Raw genomic sequence first — 18,443 nt, forward strand, 5'->3', positions numbered from 1 at the left:
GTCTCTCTTTGGTGCCAACTGCTCTATAGTATTCTTAAGAGTCACTTGTCTGTTCTATGGGATGCTAGATGATGCAGGATTGTCTATTAAGGAGGATTTTGGAGCTCCTTTCCTCTGGATCCGATGAGACCTTCATGGACTGCTCTAGAAGGTGGTGATACTGCTTAACAACTTAAAAGTCCTTGAGGAGCAGGATAAGTATACCAAGCATCTTCTCAGAATATGAGATTTTCCAAGATGGAAGAGGCACCTATTGTGCCTGTCCTTAAAGATAATTATCCCATCACAGTATAGACAGGACTTGAAGCCTGCAGGTTTTGAGTCTGCCATTATAGAAATACTGTATAGGGTGGGAGCATATAGAGGGGTGTCTGACCAAACAAGTCAAAACAGAAGATCACCCATAATTACGAAGATTTTTCAGACTATTAAAAAGTTTAGCCTGAGCAAAGAACCAGGGGGTTGGTCATCAGGTCTTTTTATGCCTTTATATGGGCACATAAGGAGACATGGGGCACATACATGTCCCCTAGTCTCACATGCATGAGGTGCAGGCAACCCTATATTGGGATGCATACTGGCACATACAAAAAGCATTTAAGACAGAAAAGGACAAAAAACTTATACTGGACCAAATTCTATGGTTCTAAATTAAGCAAGACTTCCATTGAACTCAAATTTGGCCCTGATTGAGTGAACTATAGTGATATATTAGGCAACTATCTCCAATGTCTTAACTGAATTTGAAAGAGATAATAATCCTGCCCTCTAATTCAAAATAGGCCTGCGTTTTATAAAAGTTTTAATGTCAGTGTAACTACTTTACACATTTAAAAGACTATCTCCTTACCAAACAACATAAAAATGGATAATGAGTAATGAGTAAAGTCTAAATTTGTTTCAACATTTAAACAGGTTACAGGAACTTTTTAAAAGTGAAAAAATTTTAAATGATCCAAATTCAAATGACAGCTGGAAAGTATCTTACCCATTTTGACTCATATACTAGTGATATTAATCACAAGTAAAAATACAAACGTATTAAATACTAAGCCTATTTACTAGCCATTCTGACGTTATACAGATTGTTTCTTTAAATGCAAATAAGCATAATTATTCTCAAAGTAGCTTCATTTTCAGTCAAAAAATTTCAAATTTATACTGAACTATCAGGGTACAATAAGATTTCAGTGCCAATCTGTATTTTATGCTTCTCTGTACTCTTTCTTCACCACTTGTACAAATCCTTGGACTTCTTTATCTCATCTGCTGAAACCACCTACAAGCATGGTCTCACTCACCAGAATGGCATCACGGATAAAGAAGATGGGAGTGTTGTTGCCTACAAGATCCCAGATACCCTCTTCTGTGTAGAATTTCATTGCAAAGCCTCGAGGGTCACGAACAGTGTCAGCTGAACCAGACTCTCCAGCTAGAAGAAACACATATATGTAAAAGTGTCAAGATGTGGGGGCATTCTTTTTAAACCTTACCCACACTGGAGAATTTTAGTATATTTCAGGCACCTGAATGCTTGTAACACATTGTAGACATAAAGTGAGCAATGCATCTGCAGATCCAGTTGCACAAGAGTTGTTCATGAATAAGTTATACCAACCTGACCTATTAGAAGTTTTTACACCAGAATTCCTTACATGTAGACAAAAGCTCCTAATTAACCCACTTTACTTCTGAAAAAGTATGTCTACACAGCAATTTATTACGCTTTATCTAATACGCCTTACCTTCACACCACTAGTTAAATCATCATGAATTTCCTGAGTGTCCACGGATAGACAAGCCCTATGATTGCTATACAGACAGGAGAAAACCCATGTAAGCAGTGCTGAAAAAGCTCAGCAGCCTACTTTAGTACATGCTCTGTTCTGTCAGTAACTCCAATTGCCTCTCCAGATCCTAAGCGCAAATAAGTGTTGCTCGGCTGCCAGAGCTTTGAACCACACAAAGAAATCCACCGGGTTACTAAGATCTATAGACTCTTTACATTGTTCCAGAAGACTCAAGAATCCTCATGATTTGACCATCTTCAAGATTTTAGAACAACTATCACAAAAGATCCAAAAAGTTGTAAGTAACTATAAAAGTACTGCAAAATATGAATAGCTTTAGAACCTCCCACTTTCTAATAAAGCAGCAAAGAGTCCTGTGGCACCTAATAGACTAACAGACGTAGTGGAGCATGAGCTTTCGTGGGTGAACACCCACTTCGTCGTATTCACCCACGAAAGCTCATGCTCCAATACGTCTGTTAGTCTATAAGGTGCCACAGGACTCTGCTGCTTTTACAGATCCAGACTAACATGGCTACCCTTCTGATACTTGCCACTTTCTATTGCCATAAAAAAAGATTACATTTTCAGTCATACAATGTGCAAGATATTGGCCTTTGAAGTCATTTGTAAAAAGCTGTAACTTATCCCTCTTAGGATTTCAGAAAGGATAGTTTATTTTATTTTATAGGAAGCTGTTTTGTTATGGTCCTCATTCCAATAATATTCCAATAATGAATTTATCCTCACAACATTGCTGCCAGGTAAGAATGAAAAATAGCGATAATTATTCTAATGGAGGACCAAGGCAGAAAGGCGTTAATCACAGCCTGCCCACATTCATAAAGAGAGCCTATGGCAGAGCAAGGAATAGAACCAAAGCCTCCTGAAAATACCATACTTCCTCTTGCACTTGGGAGGAAAAATGTCTATGGTAGACTGATGTTACATGAAATGGCAGCAGCTTAACACTACTCAAGATTTTAGAATAAATCTAGGGGAGAGGAGTAAGTTGGCAGAGGGCTGGTGAAGTGGTCAAAAGTACATGAAATTTGACACAGTTCCACAATATATTACACTAGCAATTCTATACATGTGTTATATAAGAGGCCATACATAATAATTACACCACCTTACCGACAGTGGAGAATCGAATGGCTATTGGTGTTCTTTTTCCAATGTGCTCAAATACCTTCGCCTTACAATATTTGGTGATATCATGAGTCACTTCAAAATAGCCAAAAGCTCCTGAAAAAAACAAAACAAAATTACTTTTATACATGATTGGATGAACAACTGTGAACAGCAAAGAGGCCAGATGACTTTGGCTAATATCAGGAGCACAACCAACGTACTGGACGTTGGAGAAGGGCAAGAGAAATAATTATGGCAGTTGGACAAAACTCGTAACATTCTCTTCCACCTCAAGCCACCACTCTGCTGATTTCTTTACTCTACCCCTCTCTGCCTCTAGATACTTTTACTTCTTTTGTAGCTTTCCCTCTTTCAATATTATGAAATGAACTTGTTGCTCGCTGTATCTGTGTTTGCTGGGCTCTGACACTACACCTTCCAATTAGATTGCTCAATATTCTCTTATGCAGGAAACAGGTTCCTGATCCTAATATGCAACCAGAGATATGGAGCATGTCAAACTTCACAAATCTTAACATACAGCATTTCAGCAGAGAACATTAGTGCCTAGTACAAATACACCTAGGCCGGCATGCTGCTGTGAGCAGCAGAGGTTTCTGTGGGCCATCCATCCCAGAATCACAACAGAGCATCACATGGCTATAAAGACTTCCCTAGCATAAAATAAATCATAGCCTAGAAGTCTAAGTTTGACTTAGCATTCAACGTGAGTGGTATTTTAAATGTATTTCCCCATTTATGTATATACAGTACGCTGGATGTTTTTATAGTTGCAGGTTGTACACGATCTCAGATAATAAAGATAGGTAACTAAGGTTTTTGTTTAGTGTTCCACAGCCTTGATAACTTGAGACACCTCAGAAGAGTCTGATAGGAAATGGAGGAGAAACAGCTAATGGAAGTTGTTGCAGTGTTATCAGCAGATGAGTTGGTGTACCTACCTATGAGGACATCCGTTCCACCAAAGACCTCATGTAAAGGCAAAAAGATGTAATCATCTCATTTAGGAAGTGGGAGATCCCACACAGTAAGTTTTATTTTCCCCTCTCTAAAATTCTTACCTGTAACTTGACTGGTAAATTCCTCTACTCAAGAGCAAAGTTCTGTCATGGGACAGGCAAAGTCTCATTTTATGAAGAAGCATAGCCTGTAGCTTTCTACAGTTTCTGTAATACCACTTAACTAAACAAATATGGTAACTTCATATAACCTATGAAGCAATGATAACGGGTAACTAACAGCATGAAGGGAAAAAGTCTGCAGAGGGAATTTTCTGTCATAAATTCTTAATTATACACTCAATTGACCTGCCTTCATGGGAATTTGGGTCTATGAGAGTCTTTTTCTTTGGGGTTGACGACTTTTCTCTTCCTTTTCTGTTGCTGTATAATTTCTCTCATATTCTAATAGTGCCAATACTGTGGCTTTTACCACAAAAATCACACAAAAATTAGGGATTATAAATTAGAGGGGCTAATTACTAAATGCTCATCAGCTAATAATTTGCAGCTGTAGGTGGTATGGCATAGCTACCAGCTATGATCCTAAGGATTCAGACACCCATGTGAGTAAAGGGTATAAATACTTATGAATATATTTGTGCTGAATGAAAAGATAACCACAGTGAACCAGAACCTCAAAAGGTATTGAAATCAATGGAAGTTAGGAGCCTAAATACCTATGAAGATCTATGTCAGTATGTTTCTTGTCATTGACAACAATGTATGTTAGTGTTGTTAACAAACTCTTACCTATTGGTTTGAGGGAGGCACTTGTCGTTGATGGGGAAGGGATGTGGGGAAGAGGGGCATCATTTCTGATTTCCAATTAGCAAAACAAGTTAACAAGAGTTAACTCTCATAAAATTAACTTGGGGATGAATAAACCTCAGCTTGAGACAAAAGCATCACTCCTGGACAGGTACTGTTGGGGAAAAGAGATCTTAGACATATGTGAGTACTCCATTATATGTTTTCATTTGCATGCACTGAAAGTTGAGTTTTACTTAATGAAACTTTCTATGTACTTCACTAAAACTAGATACTCATTTTTATGAACCTTGAAAATTTACTAATCCTTCATGTTAATGCCATAAACCCATATGAGACTAACAAAAATAGCATGTTATATCATGTAAACTGAAAACATAATCCAAATTCTCAAACTGACCCTAGAAATAAGTAATCAATGCTATTCTGACCATGAAACCTTGATCAAAAACAAGCTATGAAAGGCTTACAGTTTTTGCTAGTCTCTCCCCTCTTATATGAGGCAACTTGATTACTCATTTTAAATAGAAGTCTTATTAAAGCATAGATGATAGAGAGAGAAATAGTTCCTTTAAAAAGGAGTACAGATGTGAATAAGAACATTTTTACTGTTGCTAGTAAAAGTTTATTCAGATATGAAGTTACAGGTTTTTTTATTTATTTTTAATAGGTTGTCCTAAAGGGTAATTGAACTGGCATTTATCTGCTTAGTAAACTATATAAGTACTGACATCTAATCATTCCATAGGTAAACACTAGATCTGGTAATTAAGGCTTTATTCCAGGACAGAATTTTGAGCAATTGTAAAACAAATGCCTCTACTCCTCTTACTTTAAATAACTAAGTATAGATACCGAATTGGTGTCAGATTCTTAAGTCCTCTGAAAAGAGAAAATACAACACAGAAGTGTTTTGCAGGTCCCTGCAGGACTTTTCTTAGGAGGTAAGCTACTTTGCCTCCCCAGTTATTTCTCTCTCTGTCAAATGGGGGAGGGAGGGAATAATACCACTTTTCTTTGTTTTCTCTGGCTAGAGTTCTCACACACACACATCCCTGATAACAGGATTTGGCCTAACATTAATATCATACATCATGCTTTTTTTCCCTCTTAACATAATCTTGATTGCAATATTAATTCACTGGCATTCTCTAGCAGATTTTTACGCAGCTAAGGAACACATGCCTTTTAAACCCACCTGCTCCTTTGGCATGCACAACTCTTTCAGGAATCCTCTCTCTGTCAAAATGAGCCATCTCATCAGTGAAAACAACATCCTGAACAAGAAGAGGGCCCCGTGGCCCTACTGTCATGATGTTAAGTTTATCGCCTACTGGGATCCCAGCTCCAGTGGTCAAGGCATCTGGTTTCTAAATGCAAAAATTATTTTTAAGAAATCAAGTTACTACAATGGAAAAACTAAAATAAATTTCTATACCCTTTTAAGTGGTTAATCAAATAGAACTCAGTGAAAATAACTCTAATCATATAGACCTGTGGAATAAATAGTATGACTCCTGAAGGTACAGGAAAAACTGCTTCCTGCATCAAGGCTGATTATTTAATCATAATGGTTACTGTAGGGGTATTAATAATTTTAAATGTAAAAAACAAAACACTGAGTTAAACATTAAAGTTTGATAGTTGTGTAAAGCTGGAAAAATACTACAAGGCATACTACTTATTGAAGTACAAAAACTATATTCAATAACTAAAAGAACAAGCATTTAGAAGCAGATAAAACATGCTAACTTTCAAGAGTATGTCAGTGGACTTAGAAATAACTAGTAACTTTAAGCTTCACATTTTTTTACATTGGAACTTGCAAAATAAGCAAGTGGTTTGGTTTTCAAGTATTTTAGTGATTAAATTCTTAAATGTAACTCTAGGAGTAATGGTATATGTTCTGCACCCCTCTTGCTCTCCTAATATGCTTTGTTTTAAAGAACGTTAATAATCTTTATAGATTTTTCCAAGTCATTCAAAATCCAGGAACTCTGCTGAAGTGTTACTTCAGAGTTGCTTGCTAAGCTCTCATGCCTCACTCTAGAAGCCAAAAATACATTTGTACTATATTGGAATGATAACCCTCCTAATAGTTAAAAGTCCACTCTTGCCCTCTTCTAGCCTCAATACTGAGCAAGTAGTTCAGAATGCACTTCTGAAAGTCAGGCACTGAAATGCCATCAGCATTGACAATGTAACCAGTGTCTGACAGTGTCCAACAGCCTCTCTGTGCCCTCAAAGTGAGATGGCTGGTCCACTGGAGTGGACAGTCAATTAAGTTAAACACCTATTGCTACAAAGTGTGATCATGACTGCTATAGCAAAAGCAATCAAGTTTATTTTGCTAGCTTAGGCAGCCTGAGGTAAGTGTCTAAAGATGTGATTTCTGCACTACAATGAATATGTAGGAAGCAAGGCAGAAGAGAGGCAGCAATATCAGAACAATCTTGAAATCCTTAATTGACTCTCTCTGTACACACCACCAGCCAGAATGTTATTTTAATAGCTACCACTAAACCTCTACTTTTTGAGGACATGAACCTTTTGTATAACTGCATAAGAATGTTTTTCTTCACCACCACTCTGCAGATCACTCTGAACTGTATTAATGCTTACAGCACCTGCTGTAACTTTTTTAACTGAGTGACTTTTCTACTCTCACAGCTTCATTGACTGGTCTAACCATGGAAAAAATTTGAAAGCTAAACCTTAAATGAGTTATTTAATCCTTCATCATCCCACAAATACAGTCATTTTCATGTATGATAGAGTCAGGCAGTCTGAATATTTTCTTGACAGGATTTTGGGGCATATTTTAGAGTGACACACTCAAATTAACTCTACATGGATTAACCTTTAAAAAGTTAAGTTTGATACATTACATGCTGTTTGAAGGGCCTTTATTACTTATTTAAAGGTATTTGTTTGCTTCTGTAAGAGATCGTACTGCTCTTCTGATAAAATGGCATTTAGCTTTAGAATAGTTAAGTTCTGAAAGTTGACCCCACATGACTAAGATTTTAAACACCTTGAAAAACATAATACTTGTGCATGCACAGAAACGAGTTTTTCATTATTCATTCCATAGATCAGAGGGTGGGGTTTGTTCTTTAGTTTTAAGTGGGAGGTGTTCTGGGGAACAGGAACATTTATCCATGCTTCCCTGAACGGGTCATTACTTCTAATAGCAAGGTCCACAAATCTTTGATGTCTTCAGCCTACTTGCAGCTGAAGAGGTACAATCAGACTTGTCAGTTACTGGAACAATGTAAATAATCCAAGCCCTGAAGAGCATCCAAGTGTTCAGAGTCTGTGGGGGTAAAGGGCTAAATATATTTATCTAAACTCCAAGTAAAAGAGTACCTATCCAAAATTCTGAATTCCCTTGACATACATTTTAAAGACAATACTCTGACTTTACAAAACAATTTAGCCAAGGCAATAGTAGTCTTCTACCTGACCAGCATCACAGAATGTATTCAAGTCAATTCACTTGTGTATTAGCATAGATCAAAGTGAGGGATAAATGTGTAAATTGTGTTCAGATGTTTAAATTTCATGAAAACTAGTGGAACGTTACTTGTATTATTCTTACTTATCTATTCCTGTTTTAATGTAACAGAAAACATTTACACTGAGTATTGTAATTAAATAACCCATCAAACACGAATGAAACCTTGGGGAATGCAAATGAAAAGTAGTATCTTAAAAGTAAGTGATCATTGTGTGTAATGATTGGAGGTCAAAAATTCAAAATGCATTCCTCATTCTGTCATCAAAGGAAAAGCTCATGTGAGTAAAGCCACCGTCAGCTTGCTTTCTATGTAGAGGGGCTAGAAATATGGATTCAAGAAATGATCCATCATCTTTGACAGTTTGGACTCCTACAAGGAAGCCTAGCAGATGCAAAGCGGAGATCCCAAAGACCATCTGGGTACCCTGAAAAGACTTCTTTGGAAAACTGACAGATTGTAAATCAAATGATGGCAGTGATGTAATAAACTATGACTTACTTACTTAATATATTTTTACCTGCTTTAACCTCTAACTCATTTCTTTTTCTTAGCTAATACACCTATAGTTAGTATACTATAGAACTGACTGCCAGTCTTGTCTTTGGTGAAAGGTCTGGAGTACCAATTGATCTGGGGTAAGTGGGTAGTCCCTTGGGACTGGGAGCAACTTGATAAGGATTGATTTTGGGGAGGGGGGTTTCTCTCTAAATCCAGTTTGTCTGGGTGGCAAGATAGCCTGGAGAGCCTAAGGGACTGTCTGACTCCATAGTAAGACTGGTATAGTGATGAAAGAGTTCACATTTGTTACTTACTGGCTTGGAATATTCTATATTATAGAATATACCACCAGTCTGAGGTGTCTGCCCTGTTTTCTGACAGTCTGATCTGAGACTGGCACTCAGAGTTGTGAGACACTCCAGATAGCATGACAAATTCCTCCTAATTCCACATTTTATCTAATCACCAGGCAGCAGACATGTACAAGTAAAACCCACAGCATCTCACTGGGTAGGTGTGATCCCATCCCTGAAGAGTCCATCAGCTCTGAGTTTAATTATCTATAGTAGCAGCTGTGAAAATTATGAAACAGTAAACTTTCATATATTTTGAACAAATCGGCATATATTCTCATTCCTTCAAAACAACCACACGGCAGAGGGTATTATTAGTTTGTATTGCAATAAACCTATAGGCCCCATTTAGGATGAGAGCCCATTTTGCCACACAGTGTACAAAACACATAGCAAGATAAGGTTCTCTGGCCCAAAGAGCTTACAATCTAAACAAAGAGGCAAAAGAGTGAGAAAGGAATACAACACATACCAACCAGCATTTTCAGCATGTTGCTTGTGTGTTAATTCCACAGGGATTTTTTTATTGTAGGCCATTTATGGATTATGCGGGCCAGGATTATGTGAGACAGGGATGAGCTAATAGGAGTAAGTAAGTGAGGGAGAGTAGGCTGGAAGCAGAGGGCTTGCGAGAAGGTCAGAATAAATAGATAATTCAATCTGACATCAGAGAAGTCCAGTGGGACATGAAGGGATGTTATACTAGAGTTCCAAAGGCTCTTTAGGCTTCTTCCACTTTAGGTGTTCCTGATTCTCATCTCTCCTGAGTGCACACGTTTGGGAGTGAGAGACACGGGAAAACTGGTGCTCCTTGCCTGCGGGAGGTCCATCAGAGCCACGGGACCAGCAGACCCTCCGCAGGCACGTCTGCAAGAGGTCCCCCGGAGCCGCGGGAACGGCGACCGCCAGAGCGCCCCCTGCGGCGTGCCGCCCTGCTTGGGGCGGCGGAATTCCTAGAGCCACCCCTGATTGAAGGCCTCCGTCAGAAAAGGTGAGAGTAGGCACAGCCATGTTTGTTCTTGTAGAACACTGTTATCATGTTGTCTGTGAACACTAAAAATCCTAAGCATATTCAACTATTTAAAAATTCTCAAGCAAAAATAGACAAGTAGTCAGAATCTGGGCACTCTAAGGCTCCTCTCCTCTCCTCAAATCTGACTGGAAAGGGAAACGAGGCTCAGTTTAATGTAACCTCAGCTACCTCACATGCATTCCTGGGAAGAAAGACTTGTGCAGCACCCAAAAAGCAGAGGGTTTTTTTCTAGAAAAATTCAAAGACAAATGCCACATCTCAAAACAGGCAACATAGTGGCAATTTTAAAAGAACCACCTGTAAATAGAGAGCATCACTACTAAAACGAGTAAGTTCAATTCTTACTGGTACTGAGGAAACTTGAAAATATCTGAAGAAGTGGTCTTTTACCCATGAAAGCTTATGCCCAAATAAATCTGTTAGTCTTTAAGGTGCCACCAGACTCCTCGTTGTTTTTGTGGATACAGACTAACACAGCTACCCCCCTCTGATACTTGAGGAAACTTGTATCATTGGGCCTGAGAATCTGGAGTTATCCTGTCATTTTATGCAGCAAAATTCACATTTTAAAGTTCATAAAGTTTACACTGTGTAGGACTGTGCCCCAAGGCTTTTACAAAAAGCAAATCATAAGACTCGAGAAGAACAATCAGCATTCTGAACAAGGCAGAGCACACTGGAAAGAGTTGCACGTGACTTTTCATATTAACTCTCAAGTGCATTAGTAAGGAAACGAAGGGTGCTATTCGATAGGATAATCACACTTCTAAAACAGATCTAACTTCTTTACAATTATTATTATTCTACAGAGTCAAGGATTAATGTTGTTTTCAAACTTCTATTCCCACTCACTTAAAAAAAATACTTTCAATGACAACCAAATGGCACTCGACCCCGCAACTTTCCCACGAGTTTCTGAAATCTATGAGAAATTTGCAGGTTTGAGCTTCATCTAACTGGTGGGTTTGTTTGTTTGTTTGATTAAAATGAGAGGAATATTAGCCTGAATCCAATCCTTAATCTGCAAGTTTAGTTTAATACAACATTAATCCTTTCACAGTAAAAGGACTTTGGCCTTTAGATTAGACTATGATTGCTGTGTGGTTGTGGTTAATGACAAACTTAAGGTACATATTTTGAGTACACCTAGTTGCTGTCTACAAGTTACTTTAAAATTCTAAACTGAGAACATCTTTTGTTTCTATTCCAAGGTCCTGTTTTTACTAAATGGTATAGGGCACCTTGTGGTAGCCCACTCTTTCATCAGTATGAATTTTGCCCTAAATGTAAATATTGCTTTTATCAGAGATGTCCACCTGCTCAACAGTGAATATTACAGTACACAAATATAAATTTTTGTGACGTGTATTAGTGATACCAACCAGTGTGTTCAATCATAATTATCTCCTCCGGTTTTTATGAAATATCTTTTTATAACATTGGATCAACTTCATATTAACTCAACTGAGCAAAGTGGGAGCTAAGCTACCTTTCAAATTAGTACTTTGTAAAAAAATGAGTATTAAAATGCTTATACTCATCCATATTGGGATATGTTTTTACACTTTCTTCCAACCTCTATTCTGTAAAGACAGAATAAGGAGGAATCTGAAACCTATATTTTGATTTGGTTAGAGTGGGAGGTAAGTGACTAAAACCACCAAAACTATTGCAGTACTCATTTATTCAAGTCAATGTTTTAATAGTATGCTTTTATAAGATTAAAAGCACTATATAATGTGTGGTCACAATCTACTTTCAAGACTGATAAATGATAGAGCTTCCCTGTTGCATCCACCTGACATAGCATCTATTTTATTGCCTGTATGGGACTCTCAATCATACTTTTGCTTAAGCTGAGGTATAAAACAATATGTCTAAGGCCAGACAAAACAAAGTCTTACTATATAAAGTGGTAACAGCAGAATCTTAGGTCCTGATTTTTCAGAAATATAAAGTATCTGCAGCTACAGTGCACTTCAATGGGCGTTTTGAGGTGTTAACAGTTTGGAAAATCAGGTCTCAAACTACCATTGACAGCAAGGCTGCAATCTAGGGGTTCTATTCCCAGCTCAGCCTCTCTGTACCTGTTTTGTCATCTGTAAAATGGAGATACCTCCTTCGAGATGACCTGTGAGACTGAGGGGTACGTCTACACTACAGTAGCATGGGTAGGATGCTGCACCATAGACATTTCAGTCAATGTAGTTAAGCCATCTCTCTGGCAGAGCAGCTTCTTCCGCCGACCTAGCCACATCACAGCAGTTGGGGGTGCAAAACTGCCACAGGCCTCAGCAACGTGTCTAGGTCAATCTAATTTTTAAGAGTAAACTAGGCCTGGGTCCTGCTGACGCTGAAATGAAACGCTCCGCTAAGGGGCAAAGTATCATCCTCTGCAGGGCCCGTGCGCAGCGCTCCATGGCTGCAGCCCAGGGAGCCCCCCTCCCGCAGGCACGCGCCATCGAATCAGCCAAGCCCCGCCCCTCCCTGCGTGGTCGCCGCTCTCCCACCAACCCCGTCGCTACCATCGCACCCGCCCCCGATAAGGTGGAATGTACCATCTCCCCGCCTGCTCCCCTCGCACCGCCACATAGTGGGAGCTACCATCTCGCGCACCCATCCCCTCAGGAGGCAGCCACGGGCGCGCGCCCTGTGACCGTTACCCTGCACAACGCGCAGGCTGGGGAAGGGGACGCTCCGGGCTGCCGCGGGGCGGGGCGGGAAAGCGCCAGGCGGGGAGCGAGGCCCCTCGGAAAGAGAAGACCCAGCCTCACGGGCCCCTCGTTGGCCCGCTTAAGGGGCTCCCTGCGCCGCGGGGACCCGAAGCACGGAACCCCTACTGGGGTACCTGAAAGCCTCGCTGATCCTGCCATTGCTTCAGCTGGTCCTCGGCGTGATTCCGCCTGCCGGCCATTTCGTAGCTAGGCGACCCCTGCGGTGGACGCGGTTCGTTAAGAAAGGGCTACTGCCGCCCGGCTGCCCTCTCCCTGCGCTGAGCTGCCACCCCGACTCGCAGCTGGAGAGCGCTGCTGCAGCTGCCACCTCCACCTTTCAGCTGTGCCCGCCCCTCACTGCCTCATTGGTCAGCGGCCCTCTGACTGCTCCATCTCGAGTTCTGATTGGGTTCAGAATACGCCAATCACCAAAGGAAGGGGGGGATTAAGTAAGGGGCAACTCGAGGAGCAGAGGGGGTTGGGTACTGTGCTCTGCTGTTGACTCCCAAGAATGTTGTTGGCACAGCGCCCTCTTGTATTTCATCCCCCAACCCCAGATGTCTGAAGTGTGCCAAAGGTCAGAGAAGGAAAACCAATGATGGGAGGACCCTAGTTCTCAATTTTGTTGGACTTTAGAATAGTTTCTGGCTTCTCCGTTGTTTTGTTTTATTCTTAGTCCTCAAAACCTTCCAGAGCTGAAAAATAAAGGGGAATAGACAGGAGAAGGAGACACTGGGGAAACTCTAATGTGTATATATATTTATCACATAGCAAAAAAGCTATTTAGAGAGACAAGATGGATGAGGTGATCTTTTATTGGACCAACTTCTTTTGATGAGAGAGACCAGCTTTGGACTTTGCACAGAGCAAGGCTAAACACTGGAGAGTTAGGAATACCATTTTCACAGTTGCCTGTGTAGTCTTAATTCTATCCCTTTGTGCATCTAGTCTGTGCACTTAAGGAGGCAGGAGTACCTTGAAAAAACCATGATCATCTTATTAAAGATTAGTATTGCATATGCACAATTGACAGAGTTAAAGTAACAGTCATACATTTTATGTTTATTAATTTTCCAGGGCTTGAATTTGAAATCTAAATAACATTTCTAACAGGAGTGTGTTTTTGTAATTTCCTAGGGGCTTTTGGAGGGAAAGAGGTAAAACCAAGTTCTATTATGTAACTAACTCTACTTCCTAGGATTCATGCATCAACAGCGGTGGTTGAATTTTGAGCCCTGTAGCACAGACTTCTATGACTTGAGCTACAGGACAAACAACAGTAGCTAGAAGCATGAGATGTTGTGTTCTTTTTGTTTTGTTTGTATTTGTTTTTTTAAACCCTAGAGAGGATAGAACACTGGGTCCAGGAATGGTTGACAGGGACTCAGCTTGGGTCTCTTTCTCCTTCCCCTTCCTGGGAATTGAGAGAGTTTGTGCTTCATGTGGGTGGTTCCTCCAAAGGTGTGGATGGGCCATGTGGGCAGTGTGTTGCCAATGCATTGGCACTTTAGTATGTCTATGCTTAATTATTTTTGGCCATGCTGCCAAAAACTACTAGAGGCATGTGAGTAAGAAAAAGCAAATAATGATTTTATATCTCAGCAAAACCTGAACAGAATTTCAGGGGACAAAGAAAAGGCGCTTCTCTAGCCTGAGGACTTTCCTCCTACCTCATTTCTATGGCCTGTTATAAATAATGGAAGTGGTAGAGCAATTTAAAAAAGTCTCAAGTCAAATACCAGCTCCCCATATAACATATCATAGCAACTACTCAGTGCTCGATGGAAAACATAATCCCAGCTATACATACATAATGAGGGGGTCTCAATTAGCTGCTACCACTCAAAAATCATCATGAAGAGTTCTTTAAAAACATCAGTTCAATGTGCAGTGGCAGTCAAAAAAGGTAACAATATTAAGAACCATTAGGAAAGGGGCAAATAAGACAGAAGATACCATAGTGCCACCATAAAAATCCATGGCACATCCACACTTTGAATACGGTGTGCTGTTCTGGTGGCCCCATCACAAAAAAGATATATTAAAATTGGAAAAGGTACAGAGAAGGACACCAAAAATGATTAGGGATATAGAACATATGAGGAGAGATTAAAAAGACTGTGACTCTTCAGACTGGAAAAGAGATGACTAAGGGGGGATATGTTTATAAAATCATGAATGGCATGGAGAAAGTGAATAAGGAATTATTTATCCCTTCACACAATGAACCAGGGTCACCCAATGAAATTCATAGGCCACAGGTTGAAATAAAATACTTTTTCCCGTGACCAAATCAACCTGTAGAACTCTTTGTCGGGGGATGTTGTGAAGGACAAAAGTATACATAGGTTTGAAAAAAAGAATTAGAGAAGTTTGTGGAGGATAGGTCCATCAATGACTGTTATCCAAGATGGTCAGGGATGCAACCTCACTCAGCTAGAGTCTAGGCAATCTCTTAATCATGTCTAAAAATATTTCTGTACTGGAGATCTGGAGCCGGGCAGGTACTTGGAGTTTAGCTCATACCTTGACCCAACATTACATCCTGGAATGGTTGATTATATCAGATGCCAAATTCCAGAAAACAGTTCTGCAATCCTTATTTAGCCAGCTGTAGTGAGGACTTCTCAGAGCCTCCTCTTAACAATCTGGGAACTGCTAGCTACTGAAGTTAGACATTTTTAAATCAAAAGGTCCAGCTTACTTGCATCCAATAATTTAAAAGAGCTAGCTGATATTGATTTTCAATTACGGATGTAAAATATTAAACAGTTAATCAGTAAGTATTAATCTTACCTCTAACCCACCCTAACCATTAACTCCCGGGCTGGCTGGAGCAACCCCAACCCTGGGCCGGCTGGAACAGCCCCAGCCCCCCTCCCTTTAATCGGTTAACTGGTTAAACGATATAATTTTAATAGTTTAAATGGTTAATTTTTAAAATGATATTTTCATTTCTATTTTCAATATGTCTTAGAACTGTTGGGAAATTCCATAAGACTGGAAGAAAGCTAAAGTGCCAACATTTAAAAAGTATAAGCATAATGACCCAGGTAATTATAGGCCTGACAGTCTGACATCAGTCCTGGACAAGATAATGGAGTGGCTGATACAAGACTCAATTAATACAAAATTAAAGAAGGGTAATATAATTCATGCCAATCAATGTGGATTTATGGAAAATAGATCCTGTCATACTAACAATGTCTTTTTTCTCAGATTACAAGTTTGATAAAGGTAATACTGTTGATGTAATGTATTTAGACTTGTGTATGGCATTTGATTTGGCACAGCAAAACATTTTGAGTAAAAAAAACTAGAAAGATAAAATGAATATGGCACACATTAAATGGATTAAAAACTGGCTAATTGATAAGTCTCAAAATGTAATTGTAAACCTGGAATCATCAAGCAGGTGTGTATCTTGTGGGTTCATGCAAGAATCTGTCCTTGGTCCTACACTACTTAACATTTCTGTCAATGACTTGGAAGAAAACATAATATGAGTGTGAAAGTTTGCAGATGACACACAAATTGGGGAAGTGGTAAATAATGAAGAGCCCAGGTCACTAATACAGAGCAATCTGGAGCAGTTGGTAAACTGGGTACAAGTGAATAATATATGATTTAATACAGCTAAATGTAAATATGTACATCTAGAAACAAAAAATGTAAGCCATATTTACAGGATGGGGGACTCTATCCTGGGAAGCAGTGAGTGAAAATGATTTGGTGTAGTGGATAATCAGCTAAACATGAGCTCCTAATGTGACACTGTGACGAAAAGGACTAATGAGATCTTTGGATGAATAAACAGGGAAATCTCCAGTAGGAGTAAAGAGATTATTTTACTTCTGTATTTGGCAATGGTGTGATTGCTGCTGGAATACTGTGTCCAGTTCTGGTGTCCACAATTCAAGAAGGATGTTGACAAATTGGAGAGGCTTCAGAGAATAGCCATGATAATTATAGAATTAGAAAACTTGCATTACAGTGATACACTAAGGGAGCTCAATCCATTTAGGTTAACAAAGAGAAGGTTAAGGAGTGACTTGATTACAATCTGTAAGTACATCTATGGGGAACAAATATTTGATGATGTGCTCTTCCGTCTAGTAGAGAAAACTAAAGCAGAGACAGTTAAAGCTAGACAAATTCAAACTGGAACTAAGGCATAATTTTTTAACTATTGGAATAATTTAACAAGGGTCGTCGTGGATTCTCTATCACTGGTAATTTTAGAAGCAAGATTGTATGTTTCTCTAAAAGCTATGCTCTAGGAATTATTTAGGGAAATTCTATGGCCTGTGTTATACAGGAGGTCAGACTAGATCAGGGGTCAGCAACCATTCAGAAGTTGTATGCCAAGTCTTCATTTATTCACTCTAATTTAAGATTTTGCATGCCAGTAATACATTTTAATGTTTTTAGAAGATCTCTTTCTATAAGTCTATATAAAAACATATATATAAAAATATATAACTAAACTATTGTTGTATGTAAAGTAAATAAGGTTTTTAAAATGTTTAAGAAACTTCATTTAAAATTAAATACTGAGATTTTGAACTATTGAGGAATCTGAAAGGCAGTTGTGGTTCTTGGGTTGCAAGTGAGCATGAGATCAAAAGCTGGTCAAAAGATTCTGAACTCATGCACTTCATGAATGGGATCAACACAGGCAAAAATTCTCAGAGAACCACTGCTAGTGTAAGGTAAATAACTGTTCTTTGTAAAATGTTTTTATAGATAACCCAAGGGGAAGATGAGGTGAGAAGTCTCACTTGTGCAGAAGTGTTTTTGAAGAGCAGGGCTCTATTTTGTCATTTTAAGCAAACCCTATGTTAAAACATGACAGTTATATTAACGTTAGTCATATAACTAAAGGAACAAAGGAAATGTGGATTGTGCTTGTGTTCTTTTTTTGTCTCCTTTGCACTGAAGGTCACACTACTTAGCAAGAAAGCTATGCGGGTATTGTTAATATAACCTTTATCATGTTGAAACAGATTTCCGTTTTATAGAAATTGCTTCTCCTTTATCTCCTCTGGACTCAGGCTGCTAATTACAGCTGGGCTGCTGGGATGTACTGTCCTATGTATATGGAAAATATAAAGGAATGAAATATTGGCTTGGGAAACACATGCAGTATGTCATTAATTTTGCAGAGATTATGGAGCAACTGCAGCGACGCCACAGTTGCATAAATTGCATATTTGTTCTTGTATGTTGGTTAGGGTTACCATATTTGAACTTTCAAAAAAGAGGACACTCCATGGGAGGGAGGGGTTAGCCCTGCCCCCTATCCACTCCCTCCCACTTCCTGACTGCCCCCCACAGAACATCCAACCCCCCCTGCTCCTTGTCCCCTGATTGCCCCCTCTGCCTCCGGGACCCCTGCCCCAACTGCCCCTCGGCACCCCACTGCCTATCTAAGCCTCCCTTCTCCTTGTCCCTGATTGCCCCTTCCTGAGACCCCCCCACACCCTAACTGCCCCCTAGCACCCACCCCCTACCTGTCCCCTGACTGTCCTGACTCCTATCCACTCCCCTGACTCCTATCCACTCCCTCACCCCCTGATGGCCCCCCCAGAACACCTGGCCCATCCAACC

General features: G+C 39.7%; 1 protein-coding gene across 2 annotated transcripts in view; it reads right to left on the bottom strand.

Annotated features, from left to right (window-relative positions):
* The window catches only part of CAT (catalase), a 42,699-nt gene extending 29,535 nt beyond the window's left edge, over positions 1-13,164 (bottom strand). Inside the window, exons 1-4 of one of the 2 annotated variants that reach the window (XM_045013632.1) lie at positions 12,968-13,164; positions 5,913-6,084; positions 2,928-3,038; positions 1,302-1,432 (exon numbers count right to left, since the gene is read on the bottom strand). In XM_045013632.1, the coding sequence (XP_044869567.1) occupies positions 1,302-1,432; positions 2,928-3,038; positions 5,913-6,084; positions 12,968-13,033 (480 nt within the window). In that variant the 5' untranslated portion in view covers positions 13,034-13,164. The remainder of the gene's footprint in view (positions 1-1,301; positions 1,433-2,927; positions 3,039-5,912; positions 6,085-12,967) is intronic. The other variant, XM_045013633.1, reaches the window with a different exon arrangement.
* Positions 13,165-18,443: the final 5,279 nt, after the last annotated feature.

This window comes from Mauremys mutica, chromosome 4 (genome assembly GCF_020497125.1).
Source record: "Mauremys mutica isolate MM-2020 ecotype Southern chromosome 4, ASM2049712v1, whole genome shotgun sequence".
NCBI lineage: Eukaryota > Metazoa > Chordata > Testudines > Geoemydidae > Mauremys > Mauremys mutica.